Genomic DNA, 16,332 nt, shown 5'->3' with positions numbered 1-16,332 from the left:
CGTGATCTTTAGTCAACTGTGTTTGAATTGTGCGAACACACCCAAGTAAAAACAAATGTGTCACATGTCACTTTCATTTTTAATTTACAGTGACGGTAACATCTGAGACACCATGGATCAGCAGCGTATTACAAACATGACGATTAAACTCATGGTTCTTGCTTTGTACTGTAAAGGTGAGTGTTTGTTAGTGTTCCAGCTTCTAAATGACAGCTCTGTCCTTTTCATTCTCATAGTCTACATGACTCCTTCCAGGTTCCTTAGCTGAGATCACCAGAGAGCTCAGTGTCTTAGTGGGCAATGAGGTAACGCTCAGCTGCATGTTCGACACACCGCATAAGCTAGTGGAGTGGAGTGCTCTTAGTATTGAGTGGAACATGGTGGACAAACATGCAAAGAAGAGCATGGTGTACACGCTGGAAGATGGAAGAGCTCAAGTGTACAAAGAAGGTTCTGTGGTGAATGAAACGTGCCTGCGGCAGAGTGATGCGTCCCTGCAGCTTCATAATGTCACTGTAGGAGATGAAGGGCTGTACACTTGCAGAGTCATCAACCCTCTGATCTACACAGAGTCCACTGCTCTGAAAGTGCTCGGTACGCCTGGGAGTTATATGGGCCAAGAAAGCCATAGTGTTTATCTAGCTTAATAATACAAAAAAGGAGAAACTTTAAAGTGAAGTTGCAGGTAATTTAAAATGCGACATTTCAGTTGTCAGCAAGCTTCACCAAAGAGACAAGCTGTAGGTTATTTTTTGTTTAAGACATCACGCTGTATGAAATTTATACATGTATGAATTTATTCTCAAAGTTTAAACAAGGTGACCCTCTGGAAGAGGCTGAACTATAAAAAGGTAGTATTCTCATAAAATTTACAGTAATATATATATATATATATATTTATACATATATATGTGCACAAACAGTTGCCTGCAAACCTAAATGAACTGTCTCAACGTTGTAAAAATTCCAGGGTGCAGCTTATCAGCAGCACGGTATGGAGATCTGCCAGTTGTGTTTGCTGCTTTCTTTTTAAGAAAATTACCCAACTGCTCACTTGATTAATAATAAATGTGTTACTGAGGACTTTATGGTCTTTATAGCTTCAAGACCAAGATGCACAAAACAATTAGTGACATTATATCCATTTTTGTGCAAATTGTCGAATTCAAGCACAATGATTTTAAATAATTTTAATGATAACAATGTAATATCTGTTTCTGAACCATACACCTTTAGCTCAGCCTTCAGTGTTGCTCCCAGAAAAGGCAACAGTGAGAGAAGGACAGGAGAAAACCATACAGTGTGATGTAACAGGTTTCTACCCAGAGAAAGTGGCTGTGACGTGGCTGATCCAAAATGGCACCCAGACCATCCATGCAGGGTTGGGCCAACTGTCCCGTGTCTGCAATGAGCTGGCTGTACACAACCCAGATGGCACCTACAGCATTCGTAGTGGCATCACGCTGCACTCCTCAGTACTAAGGGGTGGAGAGATACATGTCATCTGCCAAGTTGAGCACCAGACCTACAATGGTCTCTACAACCGATCTGTAACACTGGCTGTTCAAGGTGGGATTTTATTTATTTATTCTTTGGAGCTCTTGATTTCATAGATATATAGTGGTATACTGTAGCACAGGTAATCAGAAGATTGATAGTTTGATCCCTGGCTGCTCCAGTCTGCATGGCAAAGTATCCTTGGGCAAGAACTAAAAGTTGCTTTCTGATGTGTCCATCGGCGTATGAGTGTGTGTGAGTGTTAGACAGAAAGCGCTTAAGCAAAAAAGCAAAGTACAAAGCAAAAGTGCCTGTAGTTCACTTGAGTTTTCCTGTAGAGAAGAAAAGCACTATAAGAACCATTTAATATTTACTATGTTACTTTCATGTGCTTTTCCTCCAGCTCCACCAGAGCTGCTTCACAGTACAGCCACTGTGATAGCTGTTACAAGTGTAATAACTTTGCTACTGGTCACCTGTGTTACTGGAGGATCTTTATATCTCTACAGATATTTTTACAAAGGTATGTATCAACACAAACACATTTTTTTTGTTAAATTTTGATAATTTTCTTTGCTTGGTCATATTTGAATGCGAGAATGTCAGATGTTCACATTAAAGATGTCTACAGATTTAACGAATTTGGCAACTATGTGTAAATTAACGGAAAAACTACAGCTTAAGACTACTCTGAATAGACCAAATTGGAGTTGACCTCATGGTTACTGTCGTGGGGTCCTCTCCTAAACTTCTCCCGAACAAATGCAGGCGTAGTCAGGAAGCATTCAGTGTGGATAGTTTATTCTGCCGGCCTCCCAGGTGCACAAAAAGATTATTTACAAAGAAAATAGAAAACTAACTTAATTCAACACAAAACAAACATCTATATACAAAACACAAGCGGCTGAGCCAGTCTGCATGTTTCCCTCTCTGTCACATCTCACAGAATACCCAGGTAGGCCCTGACAGCCTTCTTTTATACCCCATTGCCCCTCCCACTAGGCATAATAGTCATCTCTTTATTATTTCTTTTCCCAAAACACTCTTTTTCCCCTCAGCTTATTTCCAGCTGTATTCCTACAATACATTTATATGTATATACAGACATTTATGGCCAATTCCAGGCAGCCTACAGTGTTTCACAATAACAAAAAAAACCGGCTTGCATAACCACTCGTATAATCGGCGATCACAGCGAGTCTACGTGACCGGCTTTATTAAAGGTAAGCGGGAAAAATATGTTGGCCACCTTCTGCGCCGCTCAAAATACCTCTCACCCCTTTTTGTTTATCCGCCCGGTCGACGAAAAGAGGCGCAGCCACGGTAATTGTAGAAACTAATGGTGGTGGTGCGTGTATGCGCCCAGATCAGCTGTCTGCGGCCCGGGACGGTGTAACTCCGTCACAGTTACATTCAGAGTTTTATTTGTGAAAAAAACAGAAACTTTTCTGTTTTTCTTTTCTTCCAAGAAAATGTAACTACCTTGTTAACAAGAATATTTTAACATATTTTTATAAAACAACATATTATCATATGTCATATTTTCCAGTTTCTAAATAAATGATCCAATAAAACCAATTTTTTTTTTTTTTTTTTTTTTTTTTAATGTGTTAGAAATAAATCCCCATTTTAGTTAGTGCTGTTTGGCCAATATTGCTCTTCATCCATTGATGACCGGACAAAGACATGCTGTGGATAAGCCTAGATCTTTTTTTTTTTTTTTTTTTATAAATTTAATTTAATTTAATTTAATTTAATTTAATTTTATTTTCACTTGCTACACACGGGACAGACATGAGTGGGGGAAAGACTCCTCCCATTTTACCTTTAAATACTTTAGGAACCACAAGTAAGCCCGCTGTCTGAAAGTGAATTACTTTATTGGGGTGATACGATACTATGAACGCTTTAAGATAAAACAGAGCCTGATTATTCAAGACCTTGTATGTGATGAGAAGGATTTTAAATTCAATTCTGTATTTAGGGAGCCTTTTTTATCCCTTTATTACCATCCCTCTAAAGTGTTACCTAGATAACATAAAATTTGTTTGATTTCAAAAAAGTTTGATTTTGTTAAAATGAAAAGAAAATGCTGCTATTTCTCTTCACAGTTCCATTTAATGTTTCGGAAATCAGTCAGCCCATCATAATATACGCTCAGGTACCCACAGAACTGATGTGCACCATTCAGGGATCCACAAGGTGGGAGCTCAAAGTGAAATGGTTTAAACTAAGAACCAGTCCAGACTCAGTGATTCAGTCAGAGTCAGGTTCTTCAGATTCCCTGCTGGAGACTGAGGATCTCAGCGAACAGGCTTGTCTGCAGTCAGATGGCAAAAATCACACATCTGTCCTGCCTGTATTTCTGACTGTTACTGACGACCAAACCAAATACCAGTGTGTAGTGTGGTGCAAGGACAGGAGCTTCAGAAGGGAGACCACAGTCAAGGTTAAAGGTGAGTAGTTTTGGCTTTGGGAGCAGATTATCAGACAGGGCACTCTGAGAATTCAGCTCAGTGGGGAAATCCCCAGCCCAGTCTCATAAGAAAACATGTTCATGTGCACACAAACTGTCAAGCTTTTTGTGAGTGTGAGCATGGATTTGTAATTGAAGTTCTTTTAATAGGGAGGATGTTTCATGTCAGAAGCATGATTTTTTTTTTTTTTTCCAGAGAAACACAGAAAGCATCACACTGAGAAAAGAAAGCTTTAAAAGATGTGGCCACTATTGTTCCCAAACCACAATCTTTTTCTAATTACAAGTTTTTAATCCCTAACCTCAAACAAGCTGTTTGAAAATCTGTGCTGTGTATGACTCGAACTTGTCATACACAGCACGGTGGCAAAAGTTTTTAACTCCACCCCCAATTCCTCTTATAACTAAAATGCAACTTTAAAAGTGGGAAATATGCATTACGTGTAAATGGACATTAACTGGTACAGAAAAAAAACTATAAAATTTGTTTCCAGGAACAAATAACAATAGATTAAATATTACAGCTATTTCAAGAAATGTCATGAGACTGTGTTGGAATCCCATAATGCCATGCATCCTAACTCTAAAAAGTTTAACTGGAGAAACACGTGACCCAATCCACGTGCACCAGTAAGTGCAGTAGGCATATGTAATCCTATTTATAATAAAGAAGTAATGATTGTGTAGAAATTCTATTTATCCATATTCCATGACATAGTTAAGTTCTGTACCATAATTTATATATATGAAGTTATATACCAGACTAGGAGGCACAGTAGCTTGGTTCAAATGCACTGCCTTTGGACCAAACTGTAAATGATTGTCATTAAATAACAATGAAAGTAGTTTTTTCAGAGGCCAGATATATTAGAACACTAACACAAGTTCGTTTTTTTTACCTGTTTACTGTAGTTTGACAATGGACATTGAACGTTATGTGTAGACTCTCAGCTTGAAATGTAATTGGACAGTTTACTCAAAGTGCTATTTCACAGGCAGGTGTGGGCAATGTCATTATCAATTAAGCAGATAAAAGGCCTGGAGTTGATTTAAGGTTTGGTGCTTCCATTTGGAAGGTTTTGCTGTGAACAGACAACAGATGGTCAAAGGACCTCACCATGCCATTGAAAACAAGCCATCCTTAAGCTGAGAAAACAGAAAAAAACCCACTCCTAATATTGGTACAATAAATTGAGTGGCAAAATCTACGCTTTGGTACATCCTGAGAAAGAAAGAAGCACTAGTGAACAGTGGTGGATGATTGCAGAATTATTTCCATGGCGATGAGAAACCCCTTCACAATAGCCAATTAAGTGAACAACACTCTCCAAGGGGGAAGCATATCGATATTCAAGTCTACTGTAAAGAGAAGACTGCATGAAAATAAATACAGAGAGTTCACTGCAAGGTGCAAGCCACTCATACGCCTCAAGGATAGAGAAAAGCTCGATAAGAGTTTGCTAAAAAACAAACAAACAAACAAAAAAAACCCCATCTAAACAATGCCAGCACATTTCTGGGAAAACATTCTTTGGACAGACTGAAACCTCTACCAGAATGATGGCAAAAAAAAGTATGGAGAAGGTGTGGAACAGCTCATGATCCAAAGCATACCGCATCATCTGTAAAACACAGCAGAGGCAGTGTGCATGGCTGTTAGTGGCACTGGGACACTAGTGTTTACTGATGATGTAGCACAGGAGGATACAGAGGGGTTCAGACACATACTGTCTGCTCAAATCCAGCTAAATGGAGTCAAATTGATTGGGCAGCGTTTCATAACACAGATTTACAATGACCCAAACATACAGCCAAATCAACCCAGGAGTTTATTAAAGTAAAGGAGTGGAATATTCTTGAATGGCCGAGTCAGTCACCTGATCTTAACCCAACAGAGTATTTCACTTGCTGAAGACTAAACTTCAGACACAAAGGCTCGCAAACAAGACAGCAACTGAAAGCCGCTGCAGTAACAGCAACAGAGCATTAAAAAGGAGGAAGCCCAACATCTGAGTTCATCCATGAGTTCAAGACTTCAGGCTGTCATTGCCAGCAAAGAGTTTTCAACCAAGTGCTAGAAATGAACATTTTATTTTCAGTTATTCAATCTGTCCTGTTGCTTTTTAGACCCTGTAATAAAGGGATTGTGTTAAGATTGCTTTGGTTCCTCACATTCTTATGCAATCTCTTGATGCATTCTCAATCATCCAGGAAAGTAAATCTCCAAAAGTTGAATCTTTTCATCTGGACGTAGCGTTTTGTGGGAGAAACGTTTCGTCACTCATCCAAGTGACTTCTTCAGTCTCAGCTGACTGCAGGTTTCCCCAAACCTTATAAACAGTACATTTGCATAATGACTGAAGCATCCAACATCACCATGGAGGAGAGGAAGGCATTCACTTCACTTAGTGATGACAACAACATTATCATCCTTCCGGCAGACAAGGGTAGGTGCACAGTATTGCTTAACCAGAAAGACTATCATGAGAAGATTTTGTCACTACTCAGTGATGAAAATACTTATGAGCCCCAGAAACGAGACCCAGGAAGTGGCTACAGGAAGAAGGTGATAGACTGTCTGAAGCGGTTGGAACAAGACAAGGCTATCGACCGGACCTCATACCACAGGCTGTACCCAGGGGAGTCTACACCAAGTCTGTATGGTTTACCGAAAATACATAAGCAGGGTGCACCTTTAAGACCTATTGTCTGCATGATCAACTCGGTCACCTATAACATCTCCAAGTTTCTGGCTTCGATCCTCAACCCGCTGGTGGGCAGCTCTGAACACCACATCCAGAACACCCTGGATTTTGTTGAGAAGGTGAGAGATGTCATTATGGAGGCAGATGAAACCATGGTCTCGTACGACGTTACATCTCTCTTCACTTGCATCCCAGTCACGGAAGCATTGGAGGTAGTTCGTAAGAGATTACAGGATGACACCAACCTCAGCAACAGGACCACTCTCAGCATCGACCAAGTGTGTTTGCTTTTGGAACTGTGTCTTCATTCCACCTACTTCACATACAAGGGTCAGTTCTACAGGCAGAAACATGGGTGTGCCATGGGCTCCCCAGTTTCACCCATCGTGGCCAATTTGTACATGGAAGAAGTGGAAAAGAGGGCTTTGCTATGCTACCCTGGAACACCACCAAGCCATTGGTTCAGATATGTGGATGACACCTGGGTGAAAATCAAATCTCAGGACGTACTACATTTCACGGATCACATTAACTCGGTGGACCAACACATCAAATTCACCAGGAGGATATGAAAAGTGGCAGGTTAGCCTTCTTAGACTGTGAGATTTCCATCAGTAATGGGGACATCTAAAAGCTGGACGTGTACCGTAAACCCACACATACGGATCAGTATCTAAGGTTTGACTCTCATCATCCACTGGAGCACAAACTGGGTGTCATCAGGACGCTACAACACAGAGCGAACACCATCCCCACTGACACAGCGGCCAGGGAGGCAGAAGGACAGCACATCAAGAAGGCCCTGAGTAATGTGGTTATCCCAGCTGGACTTTTGTCAAAGCTGGGAAGGCACCTAAAGAAAGCTCCAGCCGATCCAGGAGAGAAGGACAACCGCTGCCCAGGCGAAAACCTGTAGTGATCCCATATGTGTCAGGAGTATCGAACAGTTGAGACGCATTTTTCTAAACACCGGGTCTCTGTGGCTGTTAAACCCCAAAACACGCTGCGCCAAAAACTGGTCCACCCCAAGGATCGGGTCCCCCGACACAAACAGAGTAACATAGTGTACGCTGTTAAGTGCCAGGAGGATTGCCAGGATTTATACATCGGGGAAACCAAACAACCTCTGGCGAAGCGGATGGCACAACACAGAAGAGCTACCTCATCAGGCCAGGACTCTGCAGTCTATTTACACCTACAGGCCAGTGGACACTCTTTCAACGATGAGGATGTACACATCCTGGACAGGGAAGAACGCTGGTTTGAGCGCGGAGTCAAGGAGGCCATTTACGTGAAGAGCGAAAGACCATCTCTGAATCGAGGAGGGGGCCTAAGGGTACATCTTTCGCCATCTTACAATGCTGTGATTGCAGCCATTCCCCAACTCTCTGTGAATGGTACTGATGGCCATTGATCAGTGTTCTTTGATCAGTGGGTTTTGGTCAGTGATTGTTGATCAATGGTCATGGGAATTTGCATAATTATGATTAAGGAACTGACCTCACAGCCCATTGTTCCTTCAGTGGGCTGGTTTCAGTCATTATGCAAATGTACTGTTTATAAGGTTTGGGGAAACCTGCAGTCAGCTGAGACTGAAGAAGTCACTTGGATGAGTGACGAAACGTTTCTCCCACAAAACGCTACGTCCAGATGAACAGATTCAACTTTTGGAGATTCTTATGCAATCTTTTGGTTCAACCCACTGAATTAAAGCTGCAGGTCTGCACTTCAACTCCATCTGAGTTGTTTCATTTCAAATTCGTTGCAGTAATGTACAGAACCACAATTAGAAAAAAAGTTGTCTGTGTCCAAATATTTATGGACCTAACTGTATTTATGGTATGACACAATCTTAGCTTTTTCTACCATTAGCATGTTTGACTACATAATTTAATTATAAAATTATGCTTGTTGACTGACTTCATTTTCTTGTCATGTACTCTCCTCCCACCACACACACTCACATATTTCCAGTAGAACCATCTTTTCTTAAGATCTCCAGCATTCCTCAGATCCCAAAGGTGGAGAGGCTGCTGGTTCTCTGCTGTCGCGTGGAGAACTTTTACCCCCAGGACATCGACCTGGAATGGTACAGGAATGATGGGGAGAAGGTCCACCTCGTCACTCACTTTGGCCCCTTCTCTGACCAGAGCCGCCTCTACAATGTGTGGAGTAAGATCGAGCTCATCATGGCCATAGAGGATGAGAGGGCCATGTACACTTGCCGGGTTTATCACTCCAGTTTCCAAGCTCCGGGGTACAAGGATGTCTTTTACCACATCAACACTCAAGGTAGCAGGTTCATATGTTTTAGATTAGATGAGATTAGATTAATCTTTATTAATCCCTCGGGGGGTTCCTCTCAGGAAATTCAGTTTCCAGTAGCACAGCACCGACAGAAGTTGCATGTTACAGAGTTGAAATACCAAATAAAGGAGAATGAGAGTAAGGATATGAGCATAAATATACCATATATACAAATATACACATATATAAATACAGAATATATAATAGGGATAAATAGCAATACCAGTGGCTTGCACATTCGAGTGAGTCTATTGCACAGTGATTATTGCACAGTCAAATATCAAAAAAAATTGCACAGTGAAAAAAGCACTACAGCTCAGTTGTTCCCGCCTTCCTTTGTCCCCGTTTCCCCTTCCTCTCCCCTCCAACGAGGAGTTAAAAACTCCTTTGTCCCACACGCCGTCAGACTGTTTAAGTCTGTTGATTCTTGACTTTGGGAGAAGCAACCTGTCGCTGAATAGGCTCCTCTGGTTATTTATGACCGTGTGCAGAGGATGCCCAGCATTGTCCATAATGTCCAGCAGTTTCTTTAATGTCCTTTTCTCTGCCACTGTCACCAGTGTCCAGCTTCATGCCGACCACAGAGCCAGCCTTCCTGATTAGTTTCTCCAGCCTGGATGAGTCCTTCTTTGCTGTGCTGCTCCCCCAGCACACCACAGCATAGAATAGTACTCCAGCAACCACCGACTGGTAAAACATCCTCAGGAGCTTCCTGCAGATGTTAAAAGACCTCAGCCTCTCTGATTAGATTAGCTGGTTAAGAAAATGTCCTGGTGATGATGGATGTACAGTAGTATGCAAAGGTCTTGAGACACCCCCTCATTTCTTTATATCTTGCTAGGAAATGGGACCTAGATGCAGTGATTTATGAAACATGCAGAAATAAATGGAAATATGTCTACAGTGCAAAAAAATACAACCATGCATAGCTCCCGATAGTTTTGCATGTTCATAATTCTATCAATTTTGACAACATCCCAAACACCACTAGTAGCCCCAAAACATGACAGTCTCCACAATGTTTACAAATGTATTTCTCAAGGACATGATAGATAGTTTTAAGGCCTCCCACTTTTTCTTTTGTCCCCTTTCGTGTTTTGTAGTTTTCTCAAAGTTTTTAAGGACACGCTGAACCTTTCTGCTAAGATATGACAACTAATGGAAATTTTTGTTGGTAAACTAAATTATACTGTGTTATAGATTCAAAATTGAACTATAGAAATGGGAATATATCAGGTGTGTGTGTCACAGGCTGAAAACAGTGCCTAAAGATACAATTTATAATTGGTTTGTTGCTAAGTTTTCTGTTATATGTTCAAAAAGCGCTGGTCAGAGATCAGTCTGAAAATGGTCAGAGGCATATAAGAGGTGCCTTTCTGGCATGAAATTGATTGCAATTTATGGTAAATCACAACCTGGCCTTTAGAGTCAAAGGTAGCAGAGACCATGATGCTCTGGGAAGGTAGACTAGTCAGTGTTAAAAAGGACTACTTTTCTATCAGTTACGATTACAGATTTATGTTTCTTTTTCATGTGTTACAAGAAACTGAAACTTAATTTCTGAAATGTCAGAAAATAAAACAAAGTACCTAAACTAGCTTTAGCTACTGATGATCTGTGAAACTGTACACTCATTGGCTAACAACTTGTCCTTCTCATCACATCTGGGATTTTACAACCAGGATGGTGATGACAGAAGCTTTAAAATGGTACTTTAGAAAGTAGTGGGTCATGGTAGCTTTAGCTTTTTTGTTGTCTATGCCTCACTATCCTAAATCTACTTACTATCCTGAATTTCAACCACATCTTATAGTTTTTGGGTTTTTTTTGTTACCAGTAGGATACTTCAGACTTGTACTTAGCAATTTAATCATTTATAAATTTACTTTGAATTACTACTTTATTTCCATTCCACAGTTTGTATTTTCTTCCTCACTGAAGATTATACAAACAAGAGTTATTCAAAATGATCCTTCAATATCAACATATCCATAATGCTTTACTACATGTGTTGCTTTGTATGTTCAAACAGGAAGCCCTCCTGATGTGATGTTCATCGACCATGAACCTCAGTGTCCTAAAGTGAATGAAGAGTGTTCTTTGCACCTGCACATAAAAGACTTTTGTCCTGAGGAGGTGTTGGTGACATGGACTAAAGATGGAGACAGGGTTGTTTCTGGTGTCTTCAATACTCCCCCCAGCCTGAACGTCAACGGCCTGTACTCCATGTTCAGTTTCCTCAAACTCAATCCCACCAAGAATGACCAAGGCTGCACATTCAAATGCCAGGTGGTTCATAGTGCTCAGAAGGAGCCTGAGGAAAGGATCTTCATATTTCCAAAACTCTGCCTAACAGACAGCTGTTGATGTCTAAACCTACTTTGGATCATTTCACATCTGGTGTCACTGTTCTGGGTCAGTTTGACCCAGCTTTTTCTGTTTCTGTTTTGGGGTTTTTCTAAATTATGATTTGTTTGGATTTTTGAGTTGTGCTGGTTTGATTTTGTATTAAGGGTTATTCTTGGTTTTGTTCTCTTGATGTTATTTGTTGTCCTGGTCTCTAGTTTAAGCCACTGTCTTCTCTGTTTCAAGTGTTATATTCTTGCAGTCTATCTCTCAGTGTCAAGTTTGCGTTTTTGTGATTTGTTTCGTATTTCCTGTTTTTTTTGTTTTGATAGTCCCAGTCCTGTGTCAGTATATTCAGTTTTACCTGCCCCTGTCTCGTTAGCCCTAATCTCACCCAGCTGTGTCTCCCTCCTGTTTCCCATTCCCTGATTACTCCCTTGTGTATATAAGCCCTGTGTTTGCCTTTGCTCTTTGTTGCGTCAGTCCTTAGTTCCTCTGTCCAGAGTTTTGTTTTTTGGTGAGTTTAATCTTCTAAGAGGTTTTTCCCAGCAATAAAGCTGCGCTTTGAGTTTTACCTCTGTGTTTGAGTCCTGTTTTTGAGTCCACCTTTCCTGCCTGCCTGCCACACAGCCCACCATGACATCTGGGGAGTAAATCATTTCAGTTTTAATTCTGCAGTTCTGCTGACTACAAAACTGTAAAACAGAAAACAAAAAAATTGAAATGCTTTAGTGTAATATCTGCAAATTTTATCCTGCCTGAGTATCACTTTAGGTTAAACAGGCTGGGTTATCCACATTTAAGACCGCTATAAACCTTTTCTGACAATCTTAAAGACCACTTCGTGTCCTCTGGATAATACAATAGTCATTTCATTATTATTTTTTGTTTTTAACACACACAATATTGTATTTCATATAGTTAACAGTGTCAGTTAACTATTAAGCTATTAAACCAACTCTTCTAAGGTGATGCTAGAGGCTCTACCTTTTAAGCTACTTGCAGAGTTAGTGCAGTCAGTGCACACGCTGCTTTGAATTTACTCTAAGTTTTGAGTAACCTTGGTTTCATTGCTATATGTTCCTATATGTAGTCTAATTGCTGCATGTTTTTTTGTTCTATTTTGTTTGTGCAGAACATTTTTATTTGTATAGCAAATTGTAGTTTGTAGTTGCAAACAATTTCAAGTTTTGTTACAAAGATTGTTGACAGAGGGACAATTGTTTTGTTGTTGTTTTCTATTAACAGAATTACATGTTGAAACACAGCAAGTAAGTGTGTTCTAATTGCTTAAAAATTATTATTTTAATTTCAATTTATAATTTATGTATTTCAGTCACAGTGTTGGAGGCCAAGTATTTCAATGTAGTTTTAATTAAGTGAAAATTTACATGATGTGATAAAGCCGAGGTAATCAATTACAAACCCAACAGGTCCGGTTACTAAGAGTTCTTTCACAACAAGGTCCAGATCTCAAGTCTATTTCATCTCATGGATTAGGGTTAAATCGAAACCGTATATTTCCATTTTATTACAGTAATATTTAAGTTTTTGTTCAAATTAGGACACATGTGGCTAACAGAGTGAACTTCACCTTGCAAATAATAAAAATATTCTTTTTCTATTTAAAAATTTCTATTTTCTGAATCAACTTTTTTCACCTTCAAGCACGCAATGTCTGCTCGTCTCTATTTTGTGTCTGTAGTAAGCTACGATTTGATTGGCTTTTCTACCTAACTAAACGTTACCTAACTACGTAAACAGTAGGTGATTACTGTAAGGACTGGTTTACCTGTGGCCATTGTTTTATGGTGTACTGATAAAACAGTGCTCTGGGTTTATGTATTATGGGCAAATTTTTTCTGTCACTGATTATTGGTCTGGACAGAACGAGCACTTCGTCTGGATCTGGACCAAGCTCCGCCATCTGGTGATATATGTGATAAAGCAACCCTAGATTTAAAAAAAAAAAGGTGGTTTTTTTTAAAGAAGAAAATGTAGTAATGCTTTATTGAAACAGTATTATGTCATTATTATACTGCTGGCAAAGTAAAGCTAGTATTTTGCTGATTTCTTTTGTTTCGAGGTTCATATCCATTTGATTTTATAAATTATTGGTTCAAAACAATTCTACTAAATCTACTAAGTTGGCTTTATCAGTTTTATTTACCTTCTATCGTGAAGTAACAGTACAAATAGAAGGCAACATCGCAGACATCGAGGACAGCTAAAAGTACCTGTGAATCCCACAGGCAAATGGGAACCACGAAGAAGCCGCTAGGAAAGTTGCAACCATGAAGTACCTGCAGAGGGTCAGGCAAGTCCTGAGGAGTCAGCTGAAGGGTCACAAGAAGGTGATTGGTCACTTGCAATGTTGAACCTGGAACAACATTATTTATGATGATGTGGGAACAACACCAACACGAGGAGATTAGATCGTCCACACTGTTGCATTAGTCTGTGTCTCCCAGTTAATTTGTGTGTTTCCCCTACAGCTCCGCACCGCCCAGGTAGTAAAAAATGTTCTTTGCTAGCTCATTCCCGGCTCATAACCAGCGCGCTCTGCCACCAAGGGTGAGCATTGGTTAATGGTCATCATGACATGTGACTGATACAAGCCAGATCCTTTTATTTAGCAAAATTGTGATTAATAGTTAAATGTTGAGGGGCACAGACAGAACTCCACATGCACACAGACATAAAAAAAAGTTGCCTCAAGAAAAGGGCACTTGGGGCACCCATGAGGAAAAGGGCAGGTGCCCAAGCCCTTCTTCAGACCACACTGGTTATCAGTGTGGCTGCTTTCAGTGGTTTCAGAGCTTTCACCACATCAGTTATGGCAGCCTCTGTAAGAGTAGAGAGATCACTTTCACCTCAGGTGAGAGCAGAGCTGCAGAGATTGCTGGTTGTTGCTTCAGGAAGTGTTCCAGCATCTCCAGTGTGATGTTCCATCTGGCCACCCCATCAGTCACCAGCTTATGGGCAGCCTGCTTCTCTTTGAGCTTGCGACTTGCACTACTGCTGCGATGAACATAGGATGCTATGTGTCTCACTTGGCTGAGCAACAACTGAAACTTGCTACAGGTATATGCCCTGAACACAAAATTTATAAGCTTTATATAAGAATTCAGTAAAAACACAATATTTTTTTTGAAAGCAGTTGGTTTGTCTTGCAACAAACCAAAAAACATCTCATTAAATGTGGATTAAGGCCTCTTCAGGCAAGCTATGATAGCAAGTTTTACCAACAAGTAAATACTAAAATTAAGGATGTTTCCTCAAGATTTAGTGGAACTAAAAAGAAACAGCTGCATCTAACTGGGTTGACTGGCAACATATCAGTAATATGATTGGGTATAAAAGAGCATCTTAAAGAGGCAGAGTTTCTCAGTATTTCAGAATAATATTTCTCAACGTAAAATGCCAAAGACTGAATATTTCATCATCTATAGTACATAACATCATCAAAAGATTCAGTCTAGATAGTTTTCAGCAAGCGAAGGGACAAGGCCAAACACACCATTTGGATGCCTGTTATCTTTCAGGTATCCGGTTGCACTGCATTAAAAATAGACATGATTCTACATGAAGCAAATCATTGCATGAGCTCAAAAGGACTTCACTGTGTGTTATGATTTAATGTTGTCAGTGTTTTGTTTTATGTTATGTTTAAGGATTTGTTCTCATTTCCTGTTTTATTGTGAAGGTCTGCGTCTCATGTGAGTGTGTTCAGTTTTACCTCTGTCTCGTCTTGTTGATTATTCCCAGCTGTGTTCCCCACCTGTGTGTAATCTCCCTGTGTTTCCCTGTGTGTATTTAAGTCGCGTCCTCTGTCTTTGTAGTTTGGCTGGTCCGTCTGTGTATCCACAATGTCTCATCCGTGTGTTTCCCTGCTGCCCAACCGTCATCTGTTTTCTGCTCGCTGTTATTCGTGTTCAGGTTTGTGTTTCTGTTCAGGGTCAGTAGTTTAGTTTTCCCAGTATAGTTTAGTTCGCCGTTCACCATTTTGTCCATCTCTTTTGTTGTGTTTGCCTTAGTGGCACCAGCCATTTTTTTTTTTTTTTTTTTAGCCAACCTGGTTGTCCAGTTTAAGATAAAGCCTCTTCTCATCCCACAATCTGGTATTCATCTTCTTTTATGTTGCGGCTATGAGCCGGGTCGTAACATGTGCTAATATCATTGTCTGTTAACAGTTTGGCATTGCATTTGTGGATACAATCTATTCAGTTGCCTAATGCTAATGAAGTCATGACTATTTCATTGAAATGTCTACAATTCAATAACTTATTCAATTGAGGAATATGATTCAATTATTTTTGGAAAAAATTACTTTGGGCCCTTGAAATACATATCAAATAAGAAAAGATTCACACTAGCTAAAATGATTAAAAGAAGTCTTGTCTTTGTTTTGTTTATTGTAAAAAAAAAAAAAAAAAAAAAAAAAAAAATTGTAAATAAATTATAGAAACTAAGGTAACTATAGTTTAGTTACTATAAATGAAAAGATATCTTCTTGCTGGATGCAGAAATGTTAAATTATTAATTTCATATAGATGCTACTCTGAAAGTGCTGCTGAGCCTGGACTTGCCTGTTTTATTAGATGGACGGTCAGAGCTGGCGTCCCCTCTCCATCATTGTGTCCATCATTGCTAATAAAAGGAGTTATTTACAATCTCTTCACACTCTATCTTCTCCATATCACCAAGGTATGAGGAAACTCATCTGTCACAATGATAAATCTCTGAAGCTTTTTGTTTGCTGGATGTCTTTCCACACAAAAGGAAATTGAAAGAAGAGGGAGTGGCCACTTGCCTTACAAGCTGGTCTCCAATCAGTTTATGGTAAAAGACCAGAGGTTTATCCATGAAGCAGATGTACAAACCACTAAGAAAAAGCTGCTGGTCTCTCAACTTGCCCAGGTCAAGTGATTGTTAACAGGAAATGGACACGCTGATAAAACAGACACAGCTACTGTTTCAGTGAGACAAGCAGAGTAAAAC

The 16,332-nt window shown here is 39.9% G+C and overlaps 1 protein-coding gene across 1 annotated transcript; it reads left to right on the top strand.

Annotated features, from left to right (window-relative positions):
- Nucleotides 1-90: 90 nt before the first annotated feature.
- On the top strand, nt 91-11,951 carry LOC116316748. Its single transcript, XM_039612043.1, has 7 exons — nt 91-176; nt 256-594; nt 1,237-1,569; nt 1,901-2,020; nt 3,609-3,953; nt 8,653-8,970; nt 11,018-11,951. The coding sequence occupies exons 1-7, from the start codon at nt 113-115 to the stop codon at nt 11,350-11,352; spliced, it is 1,854 nt and encodes a 617-aa protein (XP_039467977.1). The 5' UTR covers nt 91-112; the 3' UTR covers nt 11,353-11,951.
- The last annotated feature ends 4,381 nt before the right edge of the window (nt 11,952-16,332 follow it).

Source organism: Oreochromis aureus, linkage group 5, assembly GCF_013358895.1.
Source record: "Oreochromis aureus strain Israel breed Guangdong linkage group 5, ZZ_aureus, whole genome shotgun sequence".
NCBI classification, from domain to species: domain Eukaryota; kingdom Metazoa; phylum Chordata; class Actinopteri; order Cichliformes; family Cichlidae; genus Oreochromis; species Oreochromis aureus.
The sequence above is the reverse complement of the archived record's forward strand: the minus strand, read 5'-3'. Positions and strand labels throughout refer to the sequence as shown.